A 25,642-nucleotide genomic window follows, 5' to 3' on the forward strand; every position below is an offset into this window, starting at 1 on the left:
TTTTAATAAACTTTCACTCTTGTTCAAATACTTGCCTCAGTCTCTCATTCTGCCTTACGCCCCTCAGATGAATTCTTTCCTCTGAGGAGGCAAGAGTCAAATTGCTGCAGACCTGTACGGATTTGCTGCTGCTGATGTAACCATATGAAACTACGTCTCTGCTCGAAGGCTTACTTCTGCACTCAAGGAGGGCAGCCTTACATGGGAGATAAAAGACTTCACCAAAGACACATGCTCAAGAGAAATATACCTATGGCTATCTGAGTTATTCCTTGTAATAACTCGAGTATCATCCCACATCACATCCCTAGTTGGCATTGTGACAATGGGTCTTTTATATTTGTCTGTAAGTTTCTGGTCATTTTCAAGTACAATGAATGTCACCAAGAAGCAGATTATTGTGACACATGATGGATGAAGATTCCTATCTGCCTCTGGAAGTGAACGTGAAAATTAACAGCTCTTCCTCCAGCAAGTATACAGACCATAGAGAAGAGTGGAAGAGAATAAGCATAAGATTATGAATCTCTATGACTTCGCTCTTATGGCTCCTTACCTAAAGCTATTTATCTAGCATTTTCTGAACAGAACTTAGCTTCACAAAGCTACTCATGCCAATCTTCAACAACCAGTTAACTTTATTTAGGTCACCAATTATTGACTGAACACATGATTTTGAGGATAAATAGATACTAAAAGTAAACAAGGCACCTCAATTTTCTACAAAAGGAAAAAGGTAAGAAAAGCACATGTTAACTGCCCATAGTTTAGTTCAGGTTGTAGTCATATAATAATAACACATAGATATGATATTGTCAGTTGGTTTTAATTGAAAGTATCACAAAATGATATCTTCATATCACAGTAGAGAGATCTAACTAAGAAGGTTTGTATATGCTCAGCTATTAAAGCCATATTCTCAAGATGCATCTCTATTTTTAGCATGAGAGAAAAGTTGTAACCAGTCAGTCATATGTTCAAGAGTTCAAGGAAAAAAAGTAATTTCTGTTTAATTAAAGAGGACATCTAGAGAGTTGGTGAAAAGCTACAACTTCTACTTTTCAAACATCATTAACCCAAATGGAGTTGTTCCTGAACTTCTCCTCTTTTCCTTCTATTGCCCTCTGCAAGCTTACCCACTGTCTTTTCTGTGGTAAAGAATTAACCCATCTTGAATTGCAAGGCCAATTATAGGACTGAGTACTTGAATTATTTTTAATCAAATCACTTTTAGAATAAGCATACTATAAGAAAAAGCTTATTTCTTTAAAAAAATTAATATAGTTTTTAAAACTTATAATGCACTGCACACTATGAGTGCCATTGATTAGAATACATTACATGTTTTACATTAATTCCTGAGTTGTTGTAGATGGGAGTTATAGGAGAAAAAGCATAAATAAATTTCTGCTTTGAAAAAAAAATACACGCACAACCCCTACCCCACACACGTATTTTTTTCAACCATAGTCACATATTCAGCTTATTTACAATAGACTAAAAATGTACTCACTCGACAGTAATCATAGTGTAATACAATTTACATAATAACTTCAGCAAATATGAACATTTATAATATCTTTCAAAATAGGTGAGGCGTATAAAAGGTTAAGAAGAGAAGACGTAAGTCAACTGAGAATACTTATTGATAAATAGAGCTGTAATTTATAACATAAATTAGACATTTGAAAGATAGATTTGGCTACAGACAGATTGATAGAAAAAGACTGTTCTCCTTAATACATGGTCCTAACAAGAAATTCTTTATAGCTGGGATTACTCCTGCAAATGCCTCTAGATGGTATCATGGGCATGTGGAACTGCTGCTTGAGCTGCAGCAGACAGGAGAACATCTGATTGTATATGTAAAACACAGCAACTAATGCACTTATAGAAGACTCCAGCATATGACTCACCTGTGTACAGTAGGAGAAAGGTTTTCTGCAGGCTGGAATGCACTGCCGAATGGCAGCAGGACGGGCCTGAGGGGAGCAGCCTCCTACAAAGGAAATTCCATCATCATTTGCAGATTTCTCTATGATAAACATTTCTAATTTTTTGGTATTTTTTTAACCTGTGGCACTGGCCTCTTTGCAACAGTATTATTATTTTTGAAAAATCTATTTGCCAACATTGTGGTCCAAGCCTATTTTATTGATTACGTTAAAATGAATTGTTTGAGATGGGAGGCTCTTCTAACAGAGGCTATTTGCAGTAGAGTTTTTATACTTGTTTATTGGCGATGTGATTCTATCATATGGCTATGCTTGAGCACAAAGTCTATGACAGCCAGAATCTGTAGAAGAATTGATAAAATCTAAATTTAAACTCAGGAGCAGAAAACATATCTGCTGGAATACTCCTTCTACATATATACTGCTCCAGCTCCTGAGCACCCAGCTAGGCACTAGCCCAGTTTCAACAACCCAGTAAGTGCTAAAAGAATGCCACGAATGAATTCATGGGACCATGGTATCAAACACGTTGGTAGTATTTTTAAATGTATTTCAGCTGGAATACATACACACAGAGTCACATATAAACACATTCTTAAGAGCAAGCACCGAAGCTCTAGGAGAGACAATCAAACATCTGACACGGTACTTGTTGCTGCTTCGTACATATTTTTGAGTAAATGGATGAGACAATGTATGTCTCTATAACTGGACAATCATTTACATGCTAGTCTTGCTTTGCTAAATTCAAGGTAGTAAAAGAGACATGAGACAAAGCCTAGAGACAATTTGATGAAGCACCATTTATATAGTACTGGTTGCATGGAAAGGTTCTAGCCTTTGGATAACTACAATTGCCAACCCATTATAGTTTATAGTTTTGTAGCTAGCAAAAAGCTCTGGGCCTAAGGCAGAGTAGGGAACAGTTAGACCTACATTGTCCCTAGGAATGAAGCAGCTAAATTCTTACTGTGACTTGAAAAATAACACAAGGAATCCACACAGAAATTTTTAAAAAGCAAAATTCACAGTCCAGAATTAGCATCTAGGTGTGAAATCGATAATTTGGGTGTTAGTGGCAATAACCACACAGTCCTGTTTCTACCAACTGTGTTAGTGGTGGTGGGGGAGGCTTTCCGCTCTTTAAACCAGGGATCTCCACAGCAGGAGTACCTCAGCGGGAGGAGGACTCTTGGGAATAGGAAAGAAAATCTTGGAATTTACATAGGTTATAAAACATATTTTTTAATTCTAAGAATTAAATTAAGCTTTAATAATATTTATCAGATGATACCAGTGACCTGAGCTGCTTCATCAGATGACTGCATGTTATACACTGTGCAAGACGAATTCCGTGCAGAGAATTGATAGCGAAGCCCCTAGAAGTATGTTAACTCTCAGCATATTGCAGAGTATGATACCTTCTGTGTTCCTGACTTGGGAGACTTAGAGTATATTTAGTTTTAACAACTTACAAAAAGGGTAAGTAGGGTAATTACTTAAATAATTAAGTAAATTATTTTGTGGATAAACTATGAATTAAAAACAATACAATAGTGCAAGAGCAAGTAAACAAGAAAAAGGAACTGACAGTAATTCTATTCCTATAGGCATTTCAGCTCTTGCACAAGCTCTCTGTAAACCATAGTACTAAGTAAACATAATGACAATTTAATTTGCTTGGACAAGAAAGCATTTAAAAACCTCAAAAATTGGCCAGGTGTGGAGGCTCACGCCAGTAATCCCAGCACTTTGGGAGGCCGAGGTGGGCAGATCACGAGGTCAAGAGATCGAGACCCTCCTGGCCAACAAGGTGAAACTCTGTCTCTACTAAAAATACAAAAATTAGCTGGGTGTGGTGGTGGGCGCCTGCAGTCCCAGCTACTCGGGAAGCTGAGACAGGAGAATCCCTTGAACCAGGGAGGCGGAGGTTGCAGTGAGCTGAGATTGTGCCACTGCACTGCAGCCTGGTGACAGAGTGAGACTCTGTCTCCAAAATAAAACAAAACAAAACAAACAAAAAAAAACCCTCAAAAATTATTGAGAAGACCAGTTGTACAATCAAATAGTGTCTGTCATCATGAATGAGGGACCTTATGCTCAGTCTATATTTAGATATTAAGAAATAATCATGACTCACAAAATATTCAAAAACTAAGCATCCAGTACATGAATACAAATACCTGTAATTTACATCATTAAAGCTTTCTATGTTTATTGCGGCACTATTCACAATAGCAAAGACTTGAAATCAACCCAAATGTCCATCAATGACAGACTGGATTAAGAAAATGTGGCACATATACACCATGGAATACTATGCAGCCATAAAAAAGGATGAGTTTGTGTCCTTTGTAGGGACATGGATGCAGCTGGAAGCCATCATTCTCAGCAAACTATCACAAGAACAGAAAACCAAACACCGCATGTTCTCACTCATAGGTGGGAACTGAACAATGAGATCACCTGCACTCGGGAAGGGGAACATCACACACTGGGGCCTATCACAGGGAGTGGGGACGGGGAAGGGGGTAGGGATTGCATTGGGAGTTATACCTGATGTAAATGACGAGTTGATGGGTGCTGACGAGTTGATGGGTGCAGCCCACCAACATGGCACAAGTATACATATGTAACAAACCTGTATGTTATGCACATGTACACCAGAACTTAAAGTATAATAATAATAATAATAATAATAATAAAATCTTTCTGCATCATTAACATACAAAATATTTTAATTTTTAAATTTTATCTTTATTAGCCCCTTTAATTTCAACTTCTGAGTATGTTTTATATCAGTTGAGTACTGCACACACACATGCTAAGATATGTCGTTTGAAACATTTTATTGAGAAGGGACATGATTTAAAATTTTACTAGCATCTGTCTTTTTCAGTCTTTATCTCAGATCATGATATTTAAGGACATTTTATTGTATTTCAGCTTATTTCTTTAAGTTGTTTGATATTTTTATAGGTCTTAAAATTCAACTGCTTTCTTTCTAAGATGCAAATATCTAATGAAAATTTGTAATAAAATTCATCTAAGCTACCTGCCCAAGTCACCCCTTGCTTATAATTTGTAAGCAAATTCTTCTCACAAATAACAACACTCAGCTGTCTTTGTGAAGTGCCTACATGAGTCTTAGGCAGGAATACCTGTGACATTAACGCCATCTGAACGCTGGCACCACACAGTTCGTTCATTATTGTTCCAAAGACTTGCTTTCCATGTGTAGTGATAACATTTGCCTCCTGTAAGTAAATATGATAATAGCAGTTCTATTACACCTCACTTAGAATAAGCATTGATCAATCAAGGCTAAAGAACTGAAAAGTGCTCTTCGTACCTGTACAAGGGCGTGTTTCTAGAACCTGTTGGGGGCAGCTGTCTTGGTTCTCAAAAGACTGAATTATAAATGTCCTTGATCTAGACTGGCGACCCACAGTCTCAAAGCTTCTTCCATCAATGCAGGTTAATTCACATGTGCTCCACTCTGACCATTCCGTCAAATGGCAGTCTCCTGGACAGTCATGTAGTACAGGGTGGAGAAAACAGCATGAAAAGTGGCACTGGACAACATTTGCATGGGCAGGGCTCACACAGAGATTTGCAGTGATACGTGCAGTTCCAGATACTACACATTCTATATCGATCAATTTTCCAATCAGAATGTCCTAAGAATGCTGAAGTAATTTATAGTTTAATCTTGTTTAACAAGAAAGTTGCCAAAAACTAGATTGTTATTACTTTGCTTCAAATTGTAATAGTCACATCTAGAAAATATTATGTATCTGCTAGCGTTAATAAAACTTTTAAAAGAGAGATATAAAAATTATGGTAACTCAGTGTTCAAAGATCAGAATAACATCATAAAATGGATGTTCATAGAAACCATATAAAAGAGAATAAGTAGGTCACTGAAATGAACTATCTTTTGGACCAAAGAATGTTTAATTGAATACCCTAAACATCTTTCTCACTCAATAAATATAATTTATAATTTAAATAAATATATCTTTATATAAATTATGTACACAAATATTTTTTGTTTGTAATACATATATGCATGTATTTTATACATACATATATGTGTGTATACATACATACATATATACATGTTATACACTGTATTATAAAAATATATTGCCACCTTGAACTTATGCCATACAAACTATGTTGTGCTACTAGGATTAAAATAAACTGATACATTTTATGTAACTAATAATGACCTTCCCATTTATATAGAACTTCACATTTACAGAGTGCTTTCATGAACTCATAGCCTTACTGGTTCCCACCATGCCATCACCCAGAATTCAGTCAACATTTTTTTAATGCTGGCCAATGTGCTAGGTGCTGTTAGATACGGAATTAACATCACAGTTTCTAGATGAAGAAATCATTGCTCACAGGGGCTAGACTACATACCCCAAGTAAAACAAAGAAGTGATAGAGATATGATTCTAACTTAGCTCTTAAGTTTCCAAATCCAGTGCCTTTTTTTTTTCTTTTGCCTACTTTGGCTCCCTCAAAGCAGTAGGTATATACCAAAGTGATAATCACAATTAAAAATGAATTAAAGTTATTTAAAAATTTAATTTTGATGAGTTAGAGCATCTCCAGGAAAAAATTAGTAAAATAAACAAAAAGATCACCATTGGAGGCAATCCCAGTCACTAGCATTGCATACCTGGGCAAGGCACAGAACACAACTGCTTCAGGATGCTGTCCTGAAAGGGCATTTCTCCACACAGTGCATCCTGGACACGTCCAGCTGCATGAGATACTGAACCATTGTGGACCATGCAGGAAAGGCTGCGGATCTGAACTCCTTCCCCACAGTCTCCACCCTATGAGAGGAAAGGATACTTTCACAATTACCCAAATAATTTACATCTCAAAGTTTTGGCTCTTGCCACCTCTTGCCTAAGAAGACCATAGCTGCATATTCTGGTAGCTTCCTCCTCTTGTGACCTATCTCTCAATTATTGACAATAAAGCATCCCTGAGCAACACTGCCAGAGCTGATAGAGAAGCTGCAGTGGGAATGCAAATTTATGCTATGGAACCTATGTACTTAGAATATGACAGTTCATTTTGGAACTCAGCCAAGATTGACTAAAAAAGAAAAACAATACACAATTTGTCCAGGTGTATGTGATAAAATGACCTAATCTGTAATCACCCCCAATGGGAACATATGAAGTTACAGGGCATAAATTTCTTTTATTTTACTTGTTTTTCTTTTTTATAGAATTCTGTACTTTTTTATATGGATTAGGTTGAGGTTTCTAATAAAACATTGTTTTTCTCTATTGCCACAATAAGTTGTTTTCACAGCCTTCTATGCTGAATAATGTTCCTTGAAGACATGTCATTCCCATCTCACTTAGATATTCTAGGCAATTAGAAAAATTTTGTACAGTGTCTCACAGAAACAGAAGTTTAGAATTGGATGGCTCCTAGTGGTAAACTGGCCCAACCATCTGCCTGATAAAAGGCTTCCTACTATAATATTTTTGGCAGAGAAGACTTCAGTTCCAAAATGTCAGCATAGAAGCAAGCTGGCTTCACCCTTCCCCCAGCTCCCCACAGATATCCAAAAACAAATATTCAATTCTGAGACTATCATCAGCCATATCTCAGAGCTCAAATATGAGGATAAGACAGTTCCTGGTACCACAGAGAAGTGAAAAAACTCAGTAAGTAGTAAGAGAATCAGACTTTCATGTCTGCAATAGCCCTCCCCCAGATCTTCCCAGAACAAGTGCACAGACATTTTCCCTTTTACTCATGGTTTCTGGGCTGCAAAATGTGAGATTGAGGTAGACAACCAGCTTCCCCACCATCTTCAGTATCCTGGCAGGAGGCCTGTCTCCGCCTCAACCCACCAGAAGCGTGGGAAGTGCCTGAAGAAAGAAACATCCCTAAGGACATCCAGAGACAAAGGGGAGGGATGACTACTATCCCCAGCTCTGAAAACTCTGTCCTGTAATTCATCCAAAGGAGATACCAAGTCAAAATGGCTCTTCAGCAGCACCATACTGTAGGAGGTTGGTTTCACAGGTCCCCTAGGCACGAACCCCTACCCGGCCTTCTCACACTATTGGGATATCCCCTTGGGGACCTCCCCTATTCAGGATAGGCAGCACACTAATTGGTTACTGAAGCAAAGCAAACCTACGCTCAGGATGCTATCTAGTGCTGAAAAGAAGGCCAGAACTTAGCAGCAGAAAAAAAGAAAGAAAACCAACAGTTAAATTACAAAGAGTTACTAAAAAAAAATCCAATAAAAACCACAACAAGCCACACAGACAAGCCTAGAATTAATAGCTAGTCCTTCCACATAAAGACAGAGATGTCCATTAAAAAAACAAAAACAAAAAACACGGAAAACAGGGAACCAGGACCACCCCAGATGAATAAAGAAAGGAACCAGTGCGTGATCCTAACAACATGGATATGTGAGCTCTCTGACCAAGAATTCAAAATAACAATTTCTAGAATACTCTATGATCTCCAAGATAACATAGAAAATCTATTCAGAAATTTATCAGAGAAATTAAAGAGTTTGAAATAATAATTTTTAAAAATAGAAATATTGAAACGACTATATTTGCTGAACTGAAAAATTCATTAGAGGCTCTCAAAAGTGGAATGGATCAAGCAGAGAAGAGAATTAGGGAGCTCAAAGACAGGTTACTTGAAAATACACAGTCAGAGGAGAAAAAGAATGAAAAGGAATGAAGACTGTCTCCAAGATATAGAAAATTACCCTGAAAGACTAAATATAGGATTTATTGGTGCTCAAAAGGGAGTCGAGCAAGAGCAAAGTGTAGAAAACATATTCAAATTAAAAAAAATCAGAAAACTCTCCAAAACTTGAGAATGATATAAATATCCAGGTACTGCAAGGTCAGAGAACACCAAACAGATATGACACAAATAAGGCTATCTTAAGGCACATAATAATCAAACCCTCAAAGGCAAAGGAGAAAAAGAGGATCTTAAAAACATTAAGAGAAAATAAGCAAACAATATGTAAAGGAGCTCCCATTTATCTGGCAACAGATCTTTCAATGGAAATCATACAGGGTCGGAGAGAGTGGGACATTTTCAAAGTTCAGAAGGAAAAAAATCCACTGCCCAAGCATACTGTATCCAGCAAAGTTATCCTTCAGATATAAAGTCCTTTACAGACAAACAGAACTGAGAGAATTCACCACCACCAGACTTCTCTTATGAGAAATGCTAAAGGGGGTTCTTCAGTTTGAAAGAACAAAACACAAATGTGCAAAAACAAAGCATTTGAAGGTATAAAACCCCACAGGAAAAATTAAGCACATGGACAAACATGGAATATCCTAATACTGTAATTGTGGTGTGTAATTCATTCATAACTGAATTTGAAGCCCCAAATAAACATCTATCAAAAGTAATAACAGCTACAGCAACCTGCGAAGAGATATGTAATATAAAAATATGTCAGTTGAGAAAAATGAAAGTCAAAATATCAGGGGGGCAAAGTTAAAGTGTAAATTCTTTTGTTTGTTTCTATTATTTTCTTTGTGATCTAAGCTAACTTTTCATCTCTTCAGAATAACTTGTTATACAGGATATTTTTGTAAGCTTCATGGTAACCATAATTAATGCAAAAACTTACAGTAAGTTTACTAAAAGTAAAACGCAACAAATTAAAACTTACTACCAGAGAAAATAACTTCACCACAAAGGAAAAGGGGAGAAAATGAAAAGAGGAGGTACAAAGCAATTAGAAAACAAGCAACAAAATGACAGTAGTAAGTTCCTATCAATAACACTGAGTGTAAATAGACTAAATTTTCCACTTAAAAGACATAGAGCATCTGAATGGATAAAAGAACAAGTCCCAAGTATATGCTGTCTACAAGAAACTCACCTTACCTATAAAGACACATATAGTGAGAGAGAATGAAAGTGAAGGAATAAAACAAGATATTCCATGCAACTGGAAACCAAAAAGAGAAGGAGCAGCTATATTTATATCAGCTAAAATAGTCTACAAATCAGAGACTGTAAAAACAGACAAAGAAGGTCACTATATAATGATAAAGGTGTCAGTTCAGCAAGAGGATATAGCAATTATAATTGTTGATATACCCAACACTGGACTTACCAAGTATATAAAGAAAACATTAATAGATTTAAAGAGAGAGAGAGAGAGAGAGAGAGAGAGAGAGAGACCATCGCACAGTTATAGCATAACATTTGAACACTCCACTCTCAGTAATTGACAGGACAGACACATAATCAACAAATAAACACTAGAGTTAAACTACATTAGACCAAATAGGTCTAACAGATATTTATAGAATATTTCACCCAATTGTAGAACATACATTCTTTTCATCAGCACATATATTGGGCCACAAAGCAAGTTTCAACAAATCCAAAAAAGTAGAAAACATATCAAGTATGTTTTCTGAACACAAGGGAATGCTACTAGAAATAAATAACAAGAGGAACCTTAAAAACTACACAAATACATGGAAATTAAATGACATGCTCCTGAATAACCAATGAATAAATTTAAAAATTAAGAAAATGTAAAATTTCTTAAAACAATGAAAATGGAGATAAAACAAATCCAAATCTATGAGATACAGCAAAAGCAGTATTAAGAGGGAAGTTTACAGCAATAAATGTCCACATTGAAAAAGAAGAAAGAATTCAAATAAACAATTTAATGATGTACTTCAAGGAACTAGAAATGCAAGAACAAACCAAACCTCAAACTAGTAGAAAGATAAAATTATATACATCAGAGTAGCCATAAGTGAAAGTAGTCTCACCATACAGAAGATCAAATGATCAAATCTTTGTTTTTCTAAAAAATAAACAAAACTGACAAATCTTAGCTAGACTAAGAAAAAAGAAGACCCAAATAAATAATATTAGAACCCCAAAAAGGAACATAAAAACTGAGTTGACAGAAATACAAATAATCATTACAGTATATTATGAGCAACTACATGCCAACAATTTGAAAACCTTAGACTAAATTGATAAATTCCTGGACATATACGTTCTATTAAGATTGAACCATGAAGAAATAGAAAATGCCAACAAACAAATAACAAGTAAGAAAACTGAAGTTGTACTTAAGTCTCCCCTGAAAAAATAAACCAGACCCTGACGGCTTCATTAATGAATTCTACCAAACATTTATTGTAGAATTAATAAGAATTCTACTCAAATTATTTAAATAAAATTGAAGATGAGGGAATACTTCATAATTTATTCCATGAAGCCAGCTTTCCCTGATCCAAGACCAGAAAAGGGCATAGAAAAGTAGAAAACTATAGGCCAGTATCACTGGTGAAAATAAATGTAAAAATCCTGAAAAAATATTAGCAAACCAAATTCAACAATGCATTAAAACATCATTCACCATGATCAAGTGGGATTCATTTCAGGAATGTAAGAATGATACACTGTATGCAGGAATAACACGTAACTTTAACAGAAGCAAGAACAAAAACCATATGATCATTTCAATAGATGCTGAAAAGCATTTGATAAAATTTAATATCCCTTTATGATAGAAACTCTTGACAAATTAGATATAGAAGGAAAAAGAACTCAAAATAGTAAAGATTTCATATGACAGACCCACAGCTAACATTGTATTGAATGGAGAAAACTTGAAAGCCTTTGCTCTAAGATCTGGAACAAGACAAGGATGCCTACTGTTACCACATAACACTGGAAGTCTTAGCCATAACAATTAGTCAAGAGAAGGAAATAAAGACATCTAAGTTGGAAAGGAAGAAGTCAAATTAGCCTTGTTTGCAGATGATATGATCTTATACTTACAAAAACCTAAAGGCTCTACCAGAAAACTCTTGTAACTGATAAAAGAATTAAGTAAAATTGCAGGATACAAAATCAACATACAAAAATCAGTAGAATTATATACACCAACAGTGAACAACCTGAAAAATAAATCAAGAATGCAATCTCATTTGCAATAGCTATGAAGGATATGAAATAACTGCAAATCAATTTAACAAAAAAAAGTGAAAGATCTATACAACGAAAAGCATAAAACGCTAATGAAAGTAATTGAAGATGATATATGAAAATGGAAAGATATTCTATGCACATGAGTTGGAAGAACTAGTATTATTAAAATGATGATACTTCCCAAAGCAATTTACAGATTTAGTGCAACCCGCATCAAAATACCAAAGATACATATGTAGAAAAAAATCGTAAAATGTATATGGAACTCAAAATATCAATGTAGTGGCATAATCAGGGCTCACTACGACCTCGACTTCTCAGACTCAAGCCATCTTTCCACTTCAGACCCCCGAGTATCTGGGACGAGAGGCATCCACCACAACACCTGGTTAACTTTCTTTTTTTTTTTTTTTTAATTTTAGTAGAGATGAGGTCTCACTATGTTACCCAAACTGGTCTCAAACTCCTGAGCTCAAGGGATTCTCCCACCTCAGTCTCCCCAAGTGCTGGAATTACAGGCATTAGCCACTGTGCCCAGCTGGGACTCAAAATATCTTGAATAGCCAAAGAAATCCTGAGCAAAAAGAACAATGCTGAAAGCATCACACTACCTGACTGCAAAACATACTACAAACCTGTAATAGGCAAATCAGCATGGCACTGGCAAAAAAACAGACACTTAGACAAATGAGACAAAATAAAAAACTCACACTTATATGTATGATAAAAACCCCAGATTTATATCCAGATTTATATTCATGCATTTATAGCCAACTCATTTTTGACAAAAGTGCCAAGAACATGCAGTGGGGAAAGCATAGTCTCTTCAATAAATATTACTGGGAAAACTGGATAAGCATATGCAGAAGAATAAAACTAGTCCTCTCTCAATATACACAAAAATCAAATCAAAATGTATTGAAGTCTTAAACCTAAGAACTGAAACTTTGAAACTACTAGAAGAAAACAACTTTGGGAAAATGCTCCAGAATATTGGTCTGGGAAAAGATTTTTTTTTCTTTCATGTAAGGTATCAAAGCACTGGCAATCAAAGCAAAAATAGACAAATGCCATTACAACAAGCTAAAAAGCTTCTGCATAGCAAACAATCAACAAAGTGAAGGGACAACCAACAGAATGGGAGAAAATGTTTGCAAACTACCCATGTGACAAGGAATAAATAACCAGAATAAATAGTTCAAAGAATTCAATAGCAAAAAAACCCAAATAATCTATTTAAAAATGGGCAAAAGACCTGAGTAGACATTTCTCAAAAGAAGACATGCAAATAGCCAACTGTCATATGAAAAAAAAAAAGGTTCAACATTAGTAATTATCAGAAAAATGCAAATCAAAAGCATAATGAGATATCATCGTACTCCAGCTAAAATGGCTATTATAAAAAAGACAGGTAATAATAGATGCTGGTGAGGATGTAGACAAAGGGCAACCCTTGAATACTGTTGGTGGGAATTTAAATTACTACAGCCATTATGGAAAACTGTATGGAGGTTCCTCAAAAAACTAAAAATAGAAGTACCATATACAGAAATTCTACTACTGAATACATACACACATACACACACACATACACACACACACACACACACACACACACATATATACTCAAGGGAGACAGGTCAGTAAATTGAAGAGACAACTGCCCTGCCATGTTTATTGCAGCAAAATTCACAATAGTCAAACTATGGAATCAACCTAAGTGCACATCAATGGATGAATGGATAAAGAACACATGGCATAATGTATACAAATGGACTATTACTTAACCATAAAAAAGAATAAAATCCTGTCATTTGCAGAAACATAAATGGAACCAGAGTTTATTAAGTGAAATAAGCCAAACACAGAAAGACAAATATCGTATGTTCTCACTCATATGTGGAAGCTAAAAAGGTGGATCTCATAAAGAGAGAGAGTTAAGATTGATAGTTACCAGAGGCAAGGAACATTAGGGGTGAGGGGGGATGAAGAGAGGTTGATTAATAGGTACAAATATATAGTTTGATAAAAGAAATAAAACCCAGTATTTGATAGATCAGTAGGGTGACTATAGCTTACAATAATCTACTATATATTTCAAAATGGCTAGAAGAGAATAATTTGAGTTGTTCTAGCGTATAGGAAAATATATAAGGTAATGGATATCCCAATTACACTGACTCGATATTTACAAACTATATGAATATACTAAGTTATCACATATACCTGAAAAATATATACATCTATTATGTATCAAAAATATAGTTCTAAAATAAACAAATAAATAAAATTCTGTCAGGCACTCATGACATGAGTATCTTTGATTTTAGTCAGGTGTTCACACTTCAAAGAAGTCTATTAGATATATGGATAACTTCAGTTGATAGCTCTGTTTTCACGTAGATATTCCAGAAAACAGAGTCCAAGGCAAACCTACTAAGATGCAATCTTAGTATGACTAGAGTAGTGGTAAAAGATAACTGAAGCAGGAAAGGAGGGGAAGCTAACATGAGGTAGTGTGTTACCAAGCTGGCCTTGGCTTCACAAACAAGCACAGCTGGTTTCTTGGCTACCCACATGATCTTCCAAACAGGTCATGGGGTATCACCATGTCTCAGTACCATTCATGAAGAGCAGAGAGGAGAGGAAAGAAAGGAGAGGCATTTAAATGTCAACAACTCCTAGGATCCAGTTCTTATTGATCAACGGTCATTTTAGGAAGTCTCAACCCTTTGTACTTCCAAGTTGTGTTACTCAGCTTCCACTAAGTCCAGAAGTTGGTGGAAGAGCTAGAGGCTTTGTGATTATTGCTGCTGCTGTGGATGCTAAGACAAAGAAGAAAAGTGAAGGTGGGAGCAAGAGACAAAGAAAGAAGGAGAACAGGAGAAGTGAGTGAGTGAGACAGAGAGAGAGACAGAGAGATCAGAGTAGGGACTCAGGCCTTCAAAATTCCCAGTCTTTTTGCACCTCTGTTGCTGCAGTCAGATATGCTACATGCTACAATCCATTATTAGGTGACAGTCTGACAACTATGCACTTGAAAACTGAGTGTCCTCTCCTTCTTGTGCCTCTTCCCCTGCAGGACTCCAAAACTGCATTGTCTAGATTTTAGAGATGCTATGGCTCTTGCAGAGGCAGGAGTAAAGAAGGACAAGGTGGCCCGCTAAAGCAGTCATGACAGTGTTCCAGGCCGTGGAGCAAGTGATCCATGGGCTGACAGGTCAGTTGGGCATCAGCCATGCCAAGGTACCATGATAGCAGCTGCTGGGCATCAACGGAAGGTCATGGATAAGCTGCTGGAGGGTGCAGGGTGGTATAGAATGGTTGCTCATAAAGCTTCTTAACATATTCTTCTTCTTCTTTCTTCTTTCTTTCTTTCCTCTCCTTCTCCTTCTCCTTCTTCTTCCTTCTCCTTCTTCTTCTTCTTCTTGAGATGGAGTGTCACTTTGTTACCTAAGCTGGAGTGCAGTGGGGCAATCTTAGCTCACTGCAACTTCTGCCTCCCAGGTTCAGGTGATTCTCCTGCCTCAGTCTCCCGAGTAGCTGAGATTACAGGCACGTGCCACCACACTCAGCTATTTTTTTTTTTTAATTTGTAGTAGAGACAGAGTTTCATCATGTTGGTCAGGCTGGTCTCGAACTTCTGATCTCAAGTGATTCACCCTCCTCGGCCTTCCAAAGTTCTGGAATTACAGGAGTGAGCCACCACGCCCCACCTGAAGTTTAAATGAGAGCCAGGTCCTCATAGATGGTGACTTCTGGGCGTTCTCAAATGGTGCAAGGGCAGAAGAAGCTCCTTCAGGCCCCTTTTATAAGGACAATAATACCATTCCATGAGGGTGGAGCCCTTGTGTCCTTATCACCTTCCAAGAACTCCACCTTTGAATTCCATCACATTGGGGGTTGTTTCAACATGTGAGTTTGGAGGAGGCACAAACATTCAGACCACAGCACACAGTCATTCCCACATTTGTTTAATCAGTATTTCATAATTGCTCTAATAATTTCTATGCCTGTTATGAAAGTGTCCCCGAAAAGCACCATAATTTTACATCTAAATGCATTTTTTGGAGATAAGTGGAAGTTCAAAATCAATTCCTAGATTTATTCAAAGCAAATATTCTAGTAAATGTTTATTCCTTAGAGTGAAAAACAGTAGGTATAAATTATTCCGGGGAAGGGCGGGCTCACTTATAACTTATTATTCCAGATGATAGACTCATGGCAGAATTGTCTAGGTGTATGTTTTACTGTGGAGTATTAGACTTTGTGTACTTGGAAAGAAGAGTTTAAAGATACTGCAACATGCCTGAAATTTGAAAGTTTTGAAAGTACTGATATATGGATCCTTAGGTAAAATATGCAGTTTATTAAAGTGTTTTTTTTAAACACATCATGAGACAGATTGTGAAGAAATAACAGGAAACAAACTTATGCTACAGATCACTTTAAAATCCAAGACAAATAACACTGTGCTCCCAGTGTGTATCTTGGGATCAGTCCATATTCAACCTTAATCGCTTATACCTTTGACAACAACAGTCACAATGTGAAGAGAAATCAGCATCAGAATTAATAATTTCAGTCATAAAGCAAACATTCACTCACCCACAGTCAAGAGATTTTACACACAAGGGCCTGAAAATAGACCCAGGTCTCTAAGAGAAAGACTGTAAATGGCACAGGTTCTCTCGCTAACTCTCCATTGCCTAGAGTATTAATAGAGGTTTTGTATATAATGAATTGGCATTACTGCCTGATGTGAATAGGCAGATGGTGCCTATAATCATAATCATAGTTTTAATAAAAATTATAATACTAACTATAACTATGGAGCTCTTAACTTATGTCTATTACTATGCAAAGTACTTTGTATAACTTATCTACTTCCTGCCCACATAACCAGCAAAATAGGTACTACTGCTACCCCCACTTATAAAAAAGAAAACAGATGTTTGGAGAGTTTATAGACTTGGCCAGAAATGCAGAAAAATGGGCGGAACCATGACCAAAATTAGGGCTGCTAGACTCCAGAATCTGAGCTCCTCAAGCAGATTGATGAGCATATGGTGTGTATGTGTTAGCAGCTGAGAAACTTGGGAAGAGTTAGAAAATGCTAAAAAGGAAAGTATGCCTGAGGATAAATACTTCCTTTTTCACAGAAGATACTGGCAGAATTGGCACATCCACTGTGCCCCACGCGAGTTTCTTTTATTATGGGTTGATACTTGTGAAGGCAAGCAGCCACCTAAATATCACCACCCTCATTGAATGAGCTCCCAACTTGTGTTTGGCAGGCAAGGACATGCTAGGACAAGAGGAAGCACAAATGCAGCTGTAGAAAGATGTTTTTCCTTTGTGTAAAAAGGCCCACATGCATTTTGATCACTAATGTTAAAAATCCAGCTTATATATACATTTAAGTATAGTAAATTTTTAAAAAAGATATGGTGTTACCTATCTCACAAAGAGTTAACAATTAGGCTGCAGGAAAAGTAGGAATGTAGCTGGAAGTCAGGAAAAACTCAACTTAGATATTGTCATGATTCCCTTTCTCTTGCACCTCTGCTATACTTTGTGTCATTTTCGGTGTGCTTTTTGCTTCTGAGTGACTGACTTCATCTATAAGGTAGAATGACGTGGCCACTAAGAGCTTCTGATTACAGTACCTTGGGATGAGATCAATTCCACTTTACATTATTGGGGAAGAATGCTGATTGGCACTGTTTGGGCAAGTGCCCACCCTAGAATAATTAACTATAGACTTGTTTATTGAAGGTTTTGCATAGATTAAGTCTAGCTCCAGAGTTTCTTCCCAAGTGGAAGTGTCAGTGAACGGGAGTCACTCTATCTAGAAATCTGACGCAACTCTGAAGTTTCTGGAAGCACAAACCAATCCCCTGCTCTGGTGGGTCTCCAGAAGTCTTGTCAGGGCTTTCAAGACTAGGTATTTCCAACAGATGCCATAACCCTCCACCCATCACCAGCACCACTACAGAGAATGACCACCACCCACCACTCTTGTCCTTATTGCTTTTGCAAAAGCTTGACATTTGACAGCAAAACACTGCATTTGGCATTTTCCTATAATATTCCTATGGAACAATTTGGTAGACTTGCCTATCAAAGATATGGATTCCTGATACCTGAGAAGATAAAAGAGAAAGTGCCCAAAACAGGTAAGGTACAGTAGTAGTTGTATTTCTGGTAAGACTTGGAGTGTGGACATTGTCTGTTCTCTGTCTCTCTGTCTCTCCCTCCCTCCCATCCTTTGTCCTCTCTCTTCTTCCTAACGTTCAACTTTCCTCTCCCTTTCCCTGAAATGGCTTCCTAAATTCCTTGAGCTTATTTTCTCTATTCTGTCAAAGCGGTCCCAATGATAAGGAGCAATATTCCTTCAATTTTTGTAAGTGAGTCCAAACAACACTTAAATATTGCTGAATACTTAGGAAAGAATTTAGACTAGTAGACAAAGTATTAATATTTAAAGCTATTAAGTTACTTCTGAATTGGTTAATTAGCACGGTTACCTTATTTTCTGTAAAAATGAGACTGAACAAATGTACCACGCATTTTTGTTCTTCTGGGACCTATTAAAATACATAGGCATTTAACTTCTGCAAGATAATAATGTTGCCTGACAATGTCATCCTGACAGGAACACTAAACATCTCTACGAGAATACTCTGCAGATTTCTTAATGCATAATCAAAATTATTGTTACCTAATTAAAGTATGCTTTGGAACATGAACTGAAGGATAAACTACTAGGATAAGAAAGCAGGAAAAAGCAATGTGCTATTTCTTAAGCAAGAAGCCAGAGAGAAATTGCAGTAGAGGATCTTTGCTGATCTAGCAAAAGCTCTTGGTACGTGATATATTATAATGTTGTTAGGCATTTATCTGTCAGGCCAATAAAAAAGTAATCATCGAGGAAAATGTAGTAACCATGGTTCATGTAATAATGTTAAAATATAACTTTTGTACACTTTTGGTTTTCTGCTCATATGCAAGATTTTGTCTAACCCTAAAAGTGCTTTTTAAGAAATCTAAATTTCTTAAACAATCTAAAGCAAGCTATGGATTTTCACAGCATCAGGATTTTTGCCTAATTAAATAATACTTTGATATTCCCAACAAGCCAATAAAATAACAGAATTTTAAAGGATGCCAAGGAGATTGAAGGATTTGTGACCTGTCCTATTATAATCAGTACTTAATGAATGGCTATTTATTATCCTATCGATATCACTCTGCATGAGGTTAAGCCATTTGATTGTATTTTTCCATGTTCTACGTTGCATTAAAAATACATTGTGCCAGACCCCTGGTGCTGTGAAATTTATTCCATCAGTGCATAGGTTTGACCAGACAAGTGCTTTGAATATACTGATGAATATTTCTCTAACTGTCATTACATGACCTACCTCCAATTTACATGCAGACCAGTTGCCAAGGACCCAGCTGTAGCAGGGGGTCACTGGGCAGGTTTTCTGCTGGGTAAGCTCTGTGGGGCATGGCCGTCCTTCTCCTTGGGTTGGCATAATGATAAATCGAGTCCGGCTCATTCGACCTAAAATGATAAGGGAGGTGTCAGCTTTTCAGTTAGTTTGGCCTGGAAAGGGACCTGAAGAACAGAACGTTGCCTTATACATGTAAGTCTTCATTTTAATAGACTGAACTATGTCCTATCCCACTTTTAGTTTTTCTGTCATTTTCATTTAGAGTTCTACAGAGATGCAGGCTATCTAGGTTTTCACAATGTTTGAAGGATCTGAAATTCTGTCTTCTACTTCTTTTAGTCTTCAAAGTACAAACTTTCTATTGTTGCCAAGTAGACTAATCTTGTAAACATTGGTAGACTGTTAATTCATTTAATAAATATTTATTAAGCTCTAGCATGATCAAGGCATCCTGTAGTGTGCTAGGGTAAAGTAAAATTGCCAGATGTATCTTCTACCATCAAAGACCTCATATTTTAAGACAGGATTACAAATATTAAATCCAAATAGTGAGTATTGCCTCTTCTGTGAGGCAATAAGCATAAGCATGAACATAAGCAAGTAAGGCAAAAATTACACATAGAATCCTAAAAAATTCCCTAGGAAGGTGCCACCCCAAGGTCCCAATAGTGTCTTTCAATTAATTCAAAACAGATAATTTTTTCAGAGGTTTAGAACCAATTTCTTTCTTCGCTGAGCACAAGATAAAGTTGTTGGCTTGGATGAAGGAACCAAGATGTTTAAAAAACATATGTGCAGATACCAGCTCCTGTTCTGCAATGAAAGACAATTGATTAGTAAAACTGACTCAGGAAACAGCAGTGCTCCCATATCATCTTCTGCCCCCTCCTAGGCATTAGGTCATCAGCTCATCAAGTGGAATAGTGATGGAATAACCTACATTATTGGTTTGTGCTTCTCTCTGTCTCTCTCTTGCACTCATTCACTCTCACTCTCTCATTCCTACTCACCCTGGTTCTTTCTGATGAAGTACTCAGCACATATAATTTAATTACTACTAGTTATTTATGAATATGATGGACTCTCAATGTTTTTATAAAGTTAATTATGTAATTGTATTTGTGATAAATGTTAAAAGAAAAACAGGGTTCTGTGGAAGCATGAATTAGAATGGCAGCCCATTTTGAGAAGGAACCAGAGATCACTGCCACGAGTAGTGGAACTTTAAGTAGAAATCTGAAAAGATGCAAGTCAGATATGATGTGGAGAGAGAATGGGCCACACAGAGCGAAGAGAAGGTGAGGCACAAAGGATCACATGTCTGAGGACCTGACAGAAGCCAGTGCAGCTGAAGCGGAGAGTGACAGTGCAAAGGGCTTGAGAAAATGTTGTTAAAGCTATTACAAGCAGAGTCTTTTAGTTGATGTCAAAGATTCTACATTTATATCCTAAGAGAAATGGAAAGCTAGTGAGGACTTCACTTCTAGATAGAATTCACTTGAAAGCCCTGGATAGAAACAATTACAGATACCTTCAAGTTTAGTGATAAGTAAGGGTGACTCACACTTTCAAAGAACTAGACCTCTTACCGTCCACCAGAATATTATCATAGATTTGGTGGTAAACTAACTCTCTGAGAATATCCTTGAAGAAAACCAGGGGGTTCTAATCACTGGCTTCTAAATTCCTTAAGGTTTATACTTCCGTGTCTAACATGGTACTTCACAGACATTAAGTAAAGTGGACTATATGTTTAATTTATATTTTCATAAATTATTGATGTGATATTATGTTATATGCAAATATGTGATGATATAATAGTATCAATACATTGATTGAGCTGGTACCATACGTTAGGCAATATTTTTTTTTTTTTTTTTTTTTTTTTTTGAGACGGAGTCTCACGCTGTTGCCCAGGCTGGAGTGCAGTGGCGCGATCTCGGCTCACTGCAAGCTCCGCCTCCTGGGTTCACGCCATTCTCCTGCCTCAGCCTCCTGAGTAGCTGGGACTACAGGCGCCCGCCACCGCGCCCGGCTAATTTTTTGTATTTTTAGTAGAGACGGGGTTTCACTGTGGTCTCGATCTCCTGACCTTGTGATCCACCCGCCTCGGCCTCCCAAAGTGCTGGGATTACAGGCTTGAGCCACCGCGCCCGGCCTTTAGGCAATATTTTCAACACTTCGTATGCATGGACTCATTTAATAGTGATAACAACCCAAGAGGAAAATTCTACTGTTCTCCCATATTATAGATGACAAAACTGGGGCTCAGAGAATTTAAGTCACTTGTTTCGGTTTAAAAAAACAAACAAACAAAGTAGGCTGCAGAACAAGATTCAAAGCAGTTTTACTCTAGTAGCTGCTTCATTAATCATGCTGCTGGGTAGACATGAGCAAGACAGCAAAGACAGCTACCTTAGTTAAGTCTTTTTATAGGAGACACACAAGGAAGTTTAGATGGTAGTTGTATTAATTCATTTTCAGGCTGCTGCTAAGACATACCCAAGACTGAGAAGAAATAGAGGTTTAATTAGACTTATGGTTCCACATGGCTGGGGAGGCCTCAGAATCATGGTGGGAGGTGAAAGGCACTTCTTACATGGCAGTGGCAAGAGAAAAATGAGGAAGAAGCAAAAGCGGAAACCCCTCAGATGAGATATACCCATCAGATCTCATGAGACTTATTCACAATTACAAGAATAGCATGGGAAAGACCGGCCCCCATGATTCAGTTACCTCCCCCTGGGTCCCTCCCACAACATGTGGGAATTCTGGAGATACAATTCAAGTTGAGATTTGGGTGGGGACACAACCAAACCATACCATTCTGCTCCTGGCCCCTCCAAATCTCATGTCTTCACATTTCAAAACCAATCATGACTCCCCAACAGTTCCCCAAAGTCTTAACTCATTTCAGCATTATCCCAAAAGTCCACAGTCCAAAGTCTCATCTGAGATAAGGCAAGTCCCTTCTGGTTATAAGCCTGTAAAATCAAAAGCAAGCTAGTTGCTTCCTAGATACAATAAGGGTATGGGTATTGGATAAATACAGCCATTCCAAATGGATAACTTGGCAAAAATAAAGGGGTTATGTGGCCCATGCAAGTCCAAAATTCAGTGGGGCAGTCAAATTTTAAAGCTCCAAAATGATCTCCTGTGACTCCAGGTCTCAATGTCACATCACACTAATGCAAAAGGTGGGTTCCCATGGTCTTGGGCAGTTCCATCCCTGTGGCTTTGCAGGGTACAGCCTCCCTCTTGCTTGTTTTCATGGGCTGGCGTTGAGTGTCTGCAGCTTTTCCAGGCACATGGTGCAAGCTGTCAGTGGATCTACCATTCATGGGGATGGAGAACGATGGCCCTCTTCTCACAGCTCCACTAGGCAGCATCCCACTAGGGACTGTATCTGGGGGCTTCAACCCATGTTTCCCCTCCGCACTGCCCTAGCAGAGGTTCTCCATGAGGGCTCTGCCCCTGCAGCAAACTTTTGCATGGGAATCCAGGCGTTTCCATATATCTTCTGAAATCTAGGCAGAGGATCACAAACCTCAATTCTTGACTACTTTGCACCCGCAAGCTCAACGCCACATGGAAGCTGCCAAGGCTTGGGGCTTCCACCCTCTGAGGCCACAGCCCAAGCTTTATGTCGGCCCCTTTCAGCCATAGCTGGAGCAGCTGGTACACAGGGCACCAAGTCCCTAGGCTACACACATCATGGGGACCCTGGGCCTGGCCAACAAAACCACTTTTCCTGCTGGGCCTCCGGGCTGTGATGGGAGGGCCTGCCGTGAAGTTCTCTGACATGCCGTGAAGACATTTTCCCCTTGGTCTTGGGAATTAACATTAGAGTCCTCATTACTTATGCAAATTTCTGCAGCTGGCTTAAATTTCTCCTCAAAAAAATATGGCTTTTTCTTTTCTACTGCATCGTCAGGCTGCGAATTTTTCTGAATTTTTATGCTCTGTTTCTGTTTTCAAATGGAATGCTTTTAACAGCACCCAAGTCACATCCTGAATGCTTTGCTGCTTAGAAATTTCTTCCACCAGGTACCCTAAATCATCTCTCTCAAGTTCGAAGTTTCACAAATCTCTAGAGCAGGGGCAAAATGCCACCAGTCTCTTTGCTAAAACATAACAAGAGTCACCTTTGCTCTAGTTCCCAACGAGCTCCTCATCTCCATCTGAGACCACCTCAGCCTGAACTTTATTGTTCTTATCACTATCAGCATTTTTGTCAAAGCCTTTCTACACATCTCTAGGAGGTTCAAAACTTTCCCACATTTTCCTGTCTTCTTCTGAGCCCTCCAAACTGTTCCAACCTCTGCCTGTTACCTACTTCCAAAGTCACTTCCACATTTTTGGGTATCTTTCTAGCAGCGCCCCAATGTACTGGTATCAATTTGCTGTATTAATCTGTTTTCATACTGCTGATAAAGACATAACCAAGACTGCGAAGAAAAAGATGTTTAATTGGACTTACAGTTCCATGTGGCTGGGGAGGCCTCAGAATCATGGTGGGAGGTGAAAGTCACTTCTTACATGGCAGTAACAAGTGAAAAATGAGGAAGAAGCAAAAGCAGAAACCCCTGATAAACCCATCAGATCTCGTGAGACTTATTCACTATCATGAGAATAGCACAGGAAAGACCGGCCCCCATGATTCAGTTATCTCCCCCTGGGTCCCTCGTACAACACATGGGAATTCTGGGAGATACAATTCAAGTTGAGATTTGGTTGAGGACACAGCCAAACCATATCAGTGGTAAAATTTCTTTCAGTGATAATATAGGCAAGGGCTCATTCTGCAACTCCAGGCACAGAGCTCTTGCATGGAGTGTATATGTTTACACAGATGTTCTTCCCAGAATCACTCAAATCATACAGGTCAGATGTCATTCACATCAAATGTTGTCCCTGCCAGATGAACACATTTGGCACAAGATTTCACATTCAGTTTTGCTTAAATACTCTTCAAGTTTTATAATAACTTTAATGTTTATTCTCTTGACTCAAATACCTATTATCCTAATGTCTTTATAATTGCAGGCTGTGCCATCCATCTTTGTAAGGATAATGACAATGTGGTGTCACCTTTATCACAGCCAAAGAGGCTCTATTTCATTATAACCAAATAACTTCCAGTTTGTCTTGAATTGATGGCATGCTGAGGGCCAGTACTATAGAATCATTTTATTTATTTCCATTAAGGTGACAGATAAGTTTTGCTGGACGTAAAGGTAGAGAAAATCTAATAAATGCAAAAGAAAAAAATGATGCTATTACTTTTTAAAATAATGAAGTCTCAAGATCATTCATCGGAAGCACAGCTATATGGTTTCTCTAGCTTTTGGTATCCAAACACAAAGAGAAGATTTCCAGACAATGCCTATTACTTCCAAGAAAATTTTTTGAAACCAAGGAACATATAGTAAATCTGTATTTTGATGTATTTTGTGTTTAATTGTTTCATGTTAAAGTTCAACAAAAAATATTGCTAATAAATGCATGCAAGTGTAAGAGAAAATTACTAGACCTGATACTTCTGCTGGGTAATTGTTATCTCTATGTTTCTTTTTCTATTTAGGTCAAGGATGTTTTGATTGTATGAGTTAAAGAACCAAAAATGTATCCCTCAAATAAAAAATGTGGATGTTCTCAATAAAGGGGCCTGCCACCTCCTAGTGGTCAAGTATTACTTGAGATGCCAGATCTCAGAAAGGATGGAATATTTAACCAATCAGCTATCTCTCAGCAATAATTGTTCTATCAAGAACTCCGAACAGCAGGAGCCAGAAGGAATTGTTTTGGCAATGATGAGTTTTGATGGGAGAGAGAAAGCAGTGGAGGATGTGGTCAAATTAAAGGTGAAAGTATGGTGTGGTATGGAACATGAGAGAAAGAGAATTTGAAACTAGCTGATGTGCCAGGTACAGTGGCTCACGCCTGTAATCCCAGCATTTTGGGAGGTTGAGGAAGGGGCATCACTTGAGTCCAAGAGTTCGAGACCAGCCTGGGCAGCACAGCAAGACCTCATATCTATAGAAAAAAAATAGAAAGCTAAAAAATAAACCTGATATATGGTGGAGACAGGCCTGGAATGGGCATTAAAAGTTTCTAGTTGGAAACAGTTCTCTCCAATTAACAACTAGTAAACGATTATGACTACATGCAAGTACTTTAACTCCTCTGAGCATAAATTTTCTGTAAAATAAA

The 25,642-nt window shown here is 37.7% G+C and overlaps 1 protein-coding gene across 1 annotated transcript in view; it reads right to left on the minus strand.

The window, feature by feature from the left end:
• Positions 1–25,642, minus strand: part of THSD7B (thrombospondin type 1 domain containing 7B) — a 790,054-nt gene that overhangs the window by 15,361 nt on the left and 749,051 nt on the right. The window contains exons 20-24 of the mRNA XM_050750933.1: positions 19,394–19,539; positions 6,652–6,811; positions 5,308–5,481; positions 5,117–5,212; positions 1,917–1,999 (exon numbers count right to left, since the gene is read on the minus strand). Of these exons, the coding sequence (XP_050606890.1) occupies positions 1,917–1,999; positions 5,117–5,212; positions 5,308–5,481; positions 6,652–6,811; positions 19,394–19,539 (659 nt within the window). The remainder of the gene's footprint in view (positions 1–1,916; positions 2,000–5,116; positions 5,213–5,307; positions 5,482–6,651; positions 6,812–19,393; positions 19,540–25,642) is intronic.

This window comes from Macaca thibetana, chromosome 12 (assembly GCF_024542745.1).
Source record: "Macaca thibetana thibetana isolate TM-01 chromosome 12, ASM2454274v1, whole genome shotgun sequence".
NCBI lineage: Eukaryota > Metazoa > Chordata > Mammalia > Primates > Cercopithecidae > Macaca > Macaca thibetana.